This window comes from Vombatus ursinus, unplaced genomic scaffold, assembly GCF_900497805.2.
Source record: "Vombatus ursinus unplaced genomic scaffold, bare-nosed wombat genome assembly UNPS02014814.1, whole genome shotgun sequence".
In the NCBI taxonomy this organism is placed as follows: domain Eukaryota; kingdom Metazoa; phylum Chordata; class Mammalia; order Diprotodontia; family Vombatidae; genus Vombatus; species Vombatus ursinus.
The window spans coordinates 10,400,637-10,412,072 of NW_020954592.1; the positions used below are offsets into that span (position 1 = coordinate 10,400,637).

General features: G+C 35.0%; 1 protein-coding gene across 2 annotated transcripts in view; it reads right to left on the reverse strand.

Moving 5' to 3' along the window:
• VEGFD (vascular endothelial growth factor D) overlaps positions 1-11,436 on the reverse strand; it is a 64,954-nt gene that overhangs the window by 15,600 nt on the left and 37,918 nt on the right. Inside the window, exons 2-4 of one of the 2 annotated variants that reach the window (XM_027835403.1) lie at positions 7,038-7,248; positions 3,190-3,374; positions 1,109-1,257 (exon numbers count right to left, since the gene is read on the reverse strand). In XM_027835403.1, the coding sequence (XP_027691204.1) occupies positions 1,109-1,257; positions 3,190-3,374; positions 7,038-7,248 (545 nt within the window). Of the gene's footprint in view, positions 1-1,108; positions 1,258-3,189; positions 3,381-7,037; positions 7,249-11,436 lie in introns of both variants that reach the window. The other variant, XM_027835402.1, reaches the window with a different exon arrangement.

An 11,436-nucleotide genomic window follows, 5' to 3' on the forward strand; every position in this document is an offset into this window, starting at 1 on the left:
CCCCTTCCCTATCTTTTAAAAAAAAATCTTTTGGAGATGTTATAAAAAGAGATATAGGGAGAAATCTAGGAAATTTAAGAATGAAATATATCAATAAAATATATTTTTAAAAAGAAATTTTACATTAAAAGCAATGCAAATGAAAAAATAAAGGCTTTCTGACCAAGCTGTCTCTTTTGTCTCTCTTAACTGAAATAATCAGAAAATGGACACGTGTAGTCCTTCTTTTTTTCCTGATCCACATATCTACTTGTGGAGTCTCCACATTATATCACCGAGGTAAAAAAGGGAGAAAGGAGGAACATATTCAAAGTTGATAGATACACTGACTTCCTGAATTTGTAGGCAAACTTGTAATGACGAATGGATGACTTAATGAAAAGAGGTCATGGATTACCCTCACCAATGTAAGAGATGAGAGACATTAATGAGAAAAATTCAGTCCAAACAACATTTATTCACCCCAAAGTTGTAGAATGCTTGATGAATTAATAAAATTAGAGAAGTAACATTAATATAATAGGTACATCAGAGCGCTTTCCTGACAATCACCCTGTGACGTAGGTAGTATTATTCACCCCATTGTGAGATAAGAAATAATAAGAAAAATACCATTATGTCTTAAATTTTGAGACATCCTGCTACAACAATAGGCATCCTTTTCTTGGCACTTTTGGACTCCCAAAGTATAAAAAACTCAGTTTTATTTAACCTATTTATTCTGGGACTCAAGAGATGTTTGCCAAATGGGAAGCTGGAGTAGCGTTTTACAACCCCATAAAACTATGCACATATGAAAAAAAATGTATGCTGAGTGTTAGACATGTAAAGTCTCTTCCTAACAAGGTTTTTGAGATTGGCTTCAGTTTGCATCTAACACCTAATAAAGAAAGGAGTTCATGCACAGCAACATAGCGACTTTAAAGAGTAGTCAGTGCAAATGGAAATGATCTAGAAGGTATGCGATGAAGGAACAATATCAGAACTTGAAGGTGAAAAGAAGACTGGTATCAATGCATGTTTGTTGAGTGTTGACAGAATCATGCTACATGCATAAAGCTTTGGAAAAAAGAAAACCTAGCAAAATTAAGTGGAGCAACCGTCTTACCGATCCTCTTCAGGGATTTGGATGGATCTTCTTATGATGGAATATGGATGGTGCTGAGTAGCTGATTGGCACTTACACCCTGTATGGTTAGCAACCTTAACTGGTACTAATTCGGGTACAGTTGTTAAAGGCACTGTTATTTCAAAAAGCTGTTGGAGAAGAAAGATAATTATAATGCATGCTTAATTACATATAAATTATTTTAACGACTGTCACATTCTATATTTCCCCTTGCATTCTTTTATTCTCAATGGTAGTAACTATAGGAAAATTGCCAACTGAATGAAAACTATAATTGAGGTCATGTGGACACAAGAATAGGTTATTGCAAAGAGCATGAAGCATAGGGTTCTTTTCCCAGCTCTATCATTGTGTGAGCTTTATCAAATTGCTTAAACACTTAATGCCCATTTTCCCTGATAAAATTGGAATGAGGGTACCTGATGCCACTTCACAGAGAGGGTCCCAAAAGATAAAAGGATATACTAGATGTCATTGTGCTCTAAGTCCATCAAGGAAGAAAGTTGAAGTATAGTTTTGCTGTCTTCTTAATGTGGTTTAGAGGGAAAGGCTCAAAATTTTGTCAAATGGGCAAAAGATGGGCAATGACTACTTTTAGAGCAGGTCTAGAAAATGCACTGAGAAGTTTGAACTTCTATCTTATGTGTTTTTAGTTTCCATTTTATATGTTTCTTGGGTTGAAGTGTTACTTCTGACATGATTTGCCTGTTGCAAGACCCTTACTCTCAGGGATCCTCAGTTTCCTCTTCTCTACAATAAGGTGGATAATAATTGTAGTACCTACCTCATGGGGTGACTGTGAGAGAAGCACTCTTCTTTACCTATTGTATTAATGTTATTTCTCTAATTTTATTAATTCATCAAATATTCTACAACTTTGAGGTGAAAGTTGTTGTTTGGACCAAATTAAAACTTTCAATTATGCATACTTGTAAAGCAAGTACATGACTTTGTATAATTGTATTACTTTTAAAATATTTTGAGTAAGACTTTTTAAAGTATCCATCTATTTACTAAGGAATGGGGCAGCTAAATGGTACAGTGGAAAGAGGGATGGGACTGGAGTCAGGAAGACTCATCTTCATGAATTGTAATATGGCCACAGACATTTATTAGCTGTGTGACCCTGGGCAAGTCAGTTAACCTTATTTGCCTTAGTTTCCTCCTCTGTAAAATAAGTTTGGGAAGGAAATGGCAAACCACTACATCTTTGCCAAGTAGACATGACTGAAAACAACTGAACAACAAAAACATTTACTAAGTAAAACCTGTCTTGGGCCAGTGACTAGGACCTATTTGGCTTTATTTATTTCATTCTGTTTTTAATCTTAGCTTGCTTGTGCAAATTTTCATGTATGCTACAAAAAAATCTATTTTAAGTCACATAAACTAATTACTGTCGTGTTATGTAAGCGTTTCTAACTGACAGTTGCTGCTTAGAATACTGAGGGCATTCTTCTAACTCTTGAACAGTAGAGGTCAGAATTTTCACAAATATCTCACATCGTACTACATCGGATTGTTCCACTGTCATTTAGTTACAGAAATTCCCCCATTCTGACTAATAAAAATTATGAGTAATTCGTCCTATTAGTATCATATAAAGCCAGAGTTCTACTATTCCATTTTGATACAAGTGCTCAGATGAACAAATATTCAGTTGATGTAGAATTTTGTCAGAATATCAGCTTTCACAGAGGAATTAAGAAAACATTAAGAAAAGGCTTCTATAAGAGTATGACAACAAACTAATAATAATAATAACAAAATATTCTAATTTGATTTACAAGCCTTTCAGCATCATGTCTCTTAACTAAATCTTCTTGCCATGCAACCTGCCATTTTTTTTCCTCACCACTCACATAAGCAATGTTTGTACCATTGGACAACCTGATAGGGTATCCTCTGAAAGAGCTTTTTTCTTGGGCTGATAAATATATTTTATTTATTGACCAGACAATGTCCTTTCACCATCACATTATTGAATCATTAACATCGTTCTCTGATTTGGGGCATTAGCGCTTGCATCTCTTTATAGGGATCATGAAAATTTGCATTACCTGTTTTGAAACATATGATGTGCTTGTGTTTATACAAAGGAGGCTTTCTTCATTGCAGCAGCCTCCACACCGGAATACATTCACACAGGGGGGCTTAAAGAAAGTGTTAGTGCTTTTCCCAAGCTCCTTGGCTACTTCCACACAGGTCTCTCTTGGAGTACATTGAGTTCTCTGCCATTCCTCATCTATAACTGAAGAAAGAAAATTAATTGAAAACAGTAAATTAAGTAATATTTTAGTACTACAATGTGTGAGCAGTAGCCATATTAATGATAGAATTTTCATGTTTCCAGTGTTCATTTCTTTCATTTGCTGGTTATTTTAATCAGTTTATATGAGCAAAACTAGTCTTTTAAGGGGGAGAAGGAGGAACTTTCTTCCTAGTTCTATCCATGGTGAGGGAGTGGGGGCTGGTAAAGGTACTGGCAATAATTTATTTTCCTTTGGTGAGAATCATCCAATCCATTTTATAACCGCACAGTATCCATCTGGAAAAGCTGATTAATGAGAAGATAAATAAAAGCACATTGAATTGAATGACATTTATTAAGAACTTTATAGGATCCCAGCCAGAGACAGTTGCTTCAATTTGAAGCCAGTCATGGCATGTATTCATAGGCCTATGTAGAAATACATTTCTAATGATAACATATCACAAAAGGATCGTATTTTGGACAATGACAATGAATGAAAAATTCAGCAGACTAATTTCTTCATAAATCTGTGTAAGATGCCTCATAATGAAATGTCCTAGAATCATGGTTCTAAATGATGATGAAATTAAGACCTACAGATAAAATGATGCTCTAACTATGCTAACTAGAATCAAGCCGAAGGGGAAGGAGAAGAAAAAAAAACTGCTGGCAATAAAAAGGAAATTACTTTCCTGTAAAATAAAATCCACTTTGCTAGCCTTTGTTAGATTTTGACACTTAGGATATTCAAATATTGAGTAAACTTTGTTTTTGGATCTGTATATCTTCTTGGAAAATATTTGATTTTTACAGTCAGTTTAGTTTCAGGATTTTTTTTAACCTATTCTATTTTTATTTTTATATCTTTGTCAATTGACATTACTCTATTATCAGAATATTGTGGATAGAGTACTGGGTCTTGAGTCAGAAAGACTTGGGTACAAATACAGTCCCAGACACTTACTAGCTTTGTGGGCAAGTCACTTTTGTTTGCTTCAGTTTCCTCAGCTGTAAAATGGCGGTAATAATAACATCCACCTTGCAGAAGATCAAATGAAATAATATATCCAAAATGCTACATGTTAGGTGTCATTATCATCATTATTATTATTATCCCATATGAAAATAATACACGTTCAACAAACTTTACTGACTGCCTATATTCTTGGGTGCTAAGACAAATGGTCTGTTCCCTTGGGATTTTATAATCAGAGCATAATTCCAAAAAACCTAAGATTTCTGGTTAAAATACATAGCTTTGGTAGACTTCTCTAAAATAGGACTGACACTAGAATAACTATTTCTAAACCTTTTTTTTCTCAGCTTTCATTTTCACTGTGACCTAATTTCTCCCATTGGAGGTTTCCGCAATAAAACTTAAACTACCCGATATTTGGCAAACTATTAAATATCAGATATGCTATAGAGTTTACTTTGACTTTGTTGCATTATTTTTTCAGTTATTTTGGCAGGGAAGCATTTAAATATTTAAGAATTCTACTTACTCAGTTCTTTAAAAGTATATATATATATATATTTGCTCCAAGAAGTCAATAATGAGATAATAATTTAATTCTACTTTATTAATCATAAGGTTTTTAATGTAAAGTGAATACTTAAATTAGGGTAGCATTTTTGTGAAAAAAAATTACCTTTATAATAATTTATTATATTCATATTCTCTTTATTTTTCTATTCTTTTATAGCTTTATTGGGCTGTTTATGCTTATCATTGTATGATATCTATATTAATTAAATTTTAATGGAAAGCATAATTATGATAAAAGTCTAAAGCTGAATAAGCAAAGGTTAGGTTGCACCTAGAACAGAGCTTATCAACCTTTTTTTATATCTTAGACAGTTTACTTTAAAGTTTGGCAGTTTACTATAAAGTCTATGGACCTTTACATATTGGTGCCTATATTAATAATTGAAGGAAATGATAAATTTTAGAGATTAGTGAAACTAAAGATGTACGGTTATCCCTTCCACATCTTGGGAGTTAGGGACATGGCATCCCCATGATCTGGAAAATCTGCTTAAAATTTTTTGGCCCTCCCTTTGCACCACAGAAGAAGTCTGAGTTGTTGTAGTATTATGGTGATATTATACAATACTCTACATATATGTTATGCATTTCTGAGTTTCCAAACTTTTTCTGTGTTGTCTGCTGGCCTTAGCATGTTGTCTGGGGCTTCCAAAAAACTCTCCCAAAATTCCAATTTAATTTCTCATGCTGATTAAATTCTCATGCCGATCACATGCCTGTGATATGTCAAAACTCATGATGGGGAAAGTCACCACGTGGAAGGGATGACTGTATTTTTTTCCTATCCAAGTACATAGACCCTCCCCCCCCGAAATCTATCCATGGGCTTCTCGGGGCTGTATGGACCCCAAGTTAAGAAATCCTTGGTGTAGAATAACCTCTTGTATTCATTCACCTCCCATTCTCCTACTAGGAAGAAAAAAATAACTAAAGCATAGTCAGTTTAAGAGCCTAACCATCTGTTTAAATCCTAAGATAGTAGATATGACTGTAACAATCAATTATTTATATGAGAGAAACTTCTGTTTAGTACCATATAAACATGACTCCATAGAATGGAGAAAGTGCCAGAGCATCTAACTTTCCCTGGTAGATAGTTCTACTATCTTGCCAGGTTACCTACAATGGTTCTAATCCAAAAGATTCCTATCTCTTCTCATGGAAACACAAAACTATCATTTCAATGGAGGCAGTAGTATTAGGAAGAGAGATTCTTCCTACTATACCACACTAAGGAACTTCAGGTTTCAACTCTGCCATTCACTGGCTATAAGAAAGTGGACAAATCTCTTACCCTTTCTGAGTTAGAGTTTCTATAAGGATGAGAATAATAAATTCTCCCCAACTTGGTGTGAATAATTTCAAATGAGATAACATACAGGGTGTTCCAAAAGTCATAGTGCAATTTTAAACTATTAATAGCTAAGACTTTCAGAATACTCAGTGTATATGTGTGTGTATGTACATATGCATATATGTATATATTATATATGAACAAATCATTTTGAAAAGTGCTATATACAGCACATATATAGCATAAAGTATATATGTATACTTATATACATACATGTATGTGTTATAAAATTCAGCTTGATATTATTCAAATGATCTTATTTATTAGGCTGGAGTTTTTGTTCTTTTGCTGTCGTGAGTTCATTTTTGCCATAATTTATCATGAAATAGCAATATCCATTATAATGTTTCTTTCTGTATCTCCTTGTTTTTTCTCAGTGGAGGTCACAGAAGGAAAATCAAAAGACTATACATATTAGCCCCCTTTCAGTTCTACTTTTCTATTGGTTATTCTTTTTGGCTTTACATTTCCTAGATATCATAGGGTTAAGTATTTTTCCACATTTGGCCATCTTATTCTTTTGCTGTTGAATCATTAAAAATCACTTTTCACATATTCCCATTTGGAATAAACTGGGAATCATGATTCAATACCAATCAATACTCAAGCAGAGAATGACAAAAGACCCTTATTTTTAAAAATCATTCTCTTACATGTCTGCCTGTTTTACTTAAACATAATGAAACAGATGGGCTAGATGATCGATGCCAAAAATTTGACAAGAGAGTTAGAAGCACAACCCCACGTCTACCTTTAAGTGTTTCGATGTCATAAAATGTTGCCGCGAATCTGGTGGAGCGATGGGATGCTGAGCGGGAATCCATACTCGCTAAGCTCTTGATCTTCAGTCGACATTTCCACAGCTTCCAGTCTTCAGAGTGAGTGATCCTGAGGAGTTCCTCCAAGCTAGATGCGGCCAGGATCTGCTGTTCTGAGCGCTCTAACAATGACTGAGGAGCCCGCTACAAGACAAGTGGATTTTTTCCAAAGTGTTACTCAATTTTCAGTTTTCCTTGATAACTTCAAATAACTGTTATCACTTTAGAAATCAAATAAATCATAAAAGGTATCCAGGAAAGAACAAATGAGTGCCAGAAATCTGTGAAGTTTTATTTCTGGTAATTCTAACTTTAGGTAGTAATTATTATTAATTATAATTATTAATTTATTAATTATTAATTATTAACACAATCTTCTTTCAACCTTTCTTCTGAGCCACTCAAAGCATTTAAAAATGTCCCTATGTGCAGACTCCATTAGGGTGTTTTGCTGATGCAACTTTCATTATATGTCATTACTAATCTAGAAATCTACTTTCAAACTTTTCCACAATGGGAAGTTGCATCAGCTGATAGGGTCTGCACATAGGTCAGATTGACATTTTTGTTGTTGTTAGGTTGTTTCAGTCATATCCAACTCTTTGTGAGTCTATTTGGGGTTTTCTTGGCAAAAATACTGGAGTGGTTTGCCATTTCCTTCTCCAGCTAGTTCACAGATGAGGAAATTGAGGCAAATGGGGTAAAGTGACTTGCCTAGGATCACACAGCTAGTAAATTTCTGAGGCCAGATTTGAACTCAGGAAGATGAATCTTCGTGATTCCAGGCACAACACTCTATCTATTGAACCTCCTAGCTGCCCTTGGCCCTGTTTACCTTTTTGAAAATATTATCTTGTCCTGTTAAAATTAATTTTCAGGGATTTTATTGATATATGCCACATTGACTAGGACTCAGTAGATAGAGCATTGACCCTAGAGTCAGGAAGAACTGAGTTCAAATCCAGCAGCAGACATTTCCCAGCTGTCAACTTTTTATTTACCTGGGCGAGTACTTAACCTCTGTTTGCCTCAGTTTCCTCATCTGTAAAACGATGATAATGATAGCACCTACTCTCCAGGGTTGTTGTGAGGATCAAATGACATAATATTTGTAAAGTTCTTAGCATAGTGCCTGACACATAGTAGGTACTTAATAAATACTTGTTTCCTTCCTTACTGCTTGAAATGTGTTATGAAGTTATGTGGGGAAATCGACTCATGAAAGCTTTTTTTAAGGTAGTTTAGAATAGTGGGAAAAACCCTGGACTGGGGATCAGGAAAGACCTGTATGTAAAAAATTCCCACTTTGAAACTTACTGGGTTCAAAGTCACTATGTGACTGTGAGACTGCTCTCAGCCTCAGTTTCTTAATCTGTAAAATGGGAATAAAAATAACATAGAATATACCTCACAAAATTATTATGAGGATCAGCTGAGTGTAAGTAAAGTGTTTCACAAATCTTAGAGGGCTCTAGAAATGTTAGTTATTATTAATATGTCACATCATTGTTGTGCAATACAAATTCACTAGTTCAACAGAATCATCCCCACATAAATGGATGGTTATGTGACTGTCCTAGAAATAAGTTTGTCCATTTAAATTTATGGGTTTTTTCCCCTACTCTGGAAAAAAAACTGAATTAGAAGTCTTGAACTATGTGGAAGTCACTGGAGATGCACAGATGAAACCCAATGCATTCTCTGCTCATAACCTTCAGTCTAATAGAAGAGTATATGTGCATGAATAATTATAACACAAGTTCCAGTGAAATGCGTGCGGGATGGAGATGTGCAAGAGGTTAGAATGGAAAAGGGCCTGATTCTGCAAAGGAATTTCTACCTCCTTTACCGCTACCTCTCCTCAAACAGCCCAAGTCTCAGTCCCTACAAACGTCCATCAGGGGATTAACCCCTGAGGAGAGAGAAGCAGACTGCCTTCCCCAACATCAATTCCAGCTACTGACTAACACCAAGAGGCAGGTAAGACCAAGAACTTCCCTCTGCCCCCAACTCCACCTCATCCTATTTCCAGCCTTTCACCTGTGGCCATTGTTCAGGCCACCCTCAGGAAGAAGCAGTTCTGTAAATGCTTCTGCTGGTGCTGCTGCTCCGACATCCTCAGCAGGCCTAGCTCCTGAGCTACGAACCGGAAAATGAAATTTTCATTGCCAAAGCCTTTGCCATCATCAAGTACTTCAACATCAGACTCTGACACAGTTTTTAATAAAAATTTTACTAAAGAGGATGCATTACTAGCCTTCCCTCGGCACCTAGGAAACACTGAGCCTTGCCATCTGAATTGTCCTGAAGCCTCTTGTATGTGTTGCCTCTCTCAAAATTGAAGCAGGTAAGAACAGGGTTTCTCTTGCTTGTATGCCCAGTGCATTGCACAGTGTAATTGCTCATAATAAATATTTAATACTCCTCCCTTCATTCATTTCTGCTGGTGGATCAAGGGAGGTTTCAAGGATTCTGAGCCAGAAAATGATTTTGGCAGCTATACGAATGATGGATAAGAGACCGGAGATAGGAGAGATTGATAGGAGATGGGACAGATTGGGAGCATCAAGACCAGTTGAGATTATTGCAATAGACTAAGGCAGGGGTGAGGAACCTGTGGCCTCAGGGCCACATGTGGCCTTCTGGGTCCTCAAGTCCTCCCCTTTAACTGAATCCAAACTTCACAGAACAAATCCCCCAAAAAAGAATTTGTTCTGTAAAACTTGGACTCAGTCAAAAAGCCACACCCAAGGACCTAAAAGGCCACATGTGGCCTTGAGGCTGCAGGTTCCCCACCCCTGTTTTAGGGTATAAAAACCTCAAAATCAAATGTAGAAAGGCAGAAATATTAAATGTATTCTTTTCAGATCATAATGCAATAAAAATTACATTCAACAAAGGGCAGTGGAAAGATGAAAAATTAATTGAAATTAAATAATCTAATCCTAAAGAATAAGGGGTTCAAAGAACAAGTCATAGAAATGATCAATAATTTCATTAGAAAGTGACAACAATGAGATAACATCCCCAAATTTATGGGATGCAGCCAAAGCAGTACTTACAAGAGAATTCATTTCTCTAAATTCTTACATCAACAAAACAGAGAAAGAGCAGATCAACGAATCGGACATACAACAACAACAACAAAAACAAGAAAAAAGAACAAATTAAAAGCCCTCATTTGAGCACCAAATTGGAAATTCTGAAAATCAAAGATGAGATTAATAAAATTAAAAGTAAAAAAAAACTATTGAACAAATAAACAAAACTAAGAATAGGTTTTATGAAAAAACCAATAAGATACATAAGCCATTATTTAATTTGATTAAAAAAACAATAAAACCATATATTCAGTATCAAAAATGAAAAGGGTGAAATTACCACCAATGAAGAAGAAATTAAAGCAATCATTAGGAAATATTTTGCCCAATTATATGCCAATAAATCTGACAATCTGAGTAAAATCAATGTATATTTATGAAAATGTAAATTACCTAGATTAACAGATCAGGAAATAGAATGCCTAAATAACCCCATGAACTCCTTAATAAAAAATCCCCAGGGCCAGATGGGTTCACAAGTGAATCCTACCAAACATTAAAGAACAATTAATTCCAGTACTATGTAAACTATTTGGGAAAATAGGCAAAGAAAAAGTCCTACCAAATTCCTTTTATGACACAAATATGATGCTGATACCTAAATCAGGAAGAGGTAAAACAGAGAAAGAGAATTATAGACCAATTTCCCCAAAGAATATTGATGCAAAAATTTTAAACAAAATACTAGCAAGGCAATTATAGTAATATATCACAAAGATTATACACTATGATCAAATGGAATTTACATCAGGAATGCAAGGTTGGTTCAATAGTAGGAAAACTATAAGCATAATTGACCAATATCAATAACAAAACCAACAGAAATTATATGGTTATCTCAATAGAAGCTGAAAAAGCTTCTGACAAAATAAAGCACACATTCCTACAATAACACCAGGGGGGGAAAACATCAGAGAGCACAGGAATAAAGGGAATGTTCCTTAAAATGCTAAGCAGTATCTACCTAAAACCATCAGTAAGCATTATCTATATATAAGGGGGATAAGCTAGAAGCCTTCCCAATAAGAACCTGGTGAAGCAAGGATGCCCATTATCACCACTATTATTAAATATAGTACTAGAAATGATAGCTATAGCAATAAGAGAAGAAAAAAATAGAAGGAATTAGAATAGGCAATGAGGAAACAAAACTATCACTCATAATTAAGAAACCCTAGAGAATCAACTAAAAAACTACTTGAAATAATTAACAACTTTAGCAAAGTTGCAG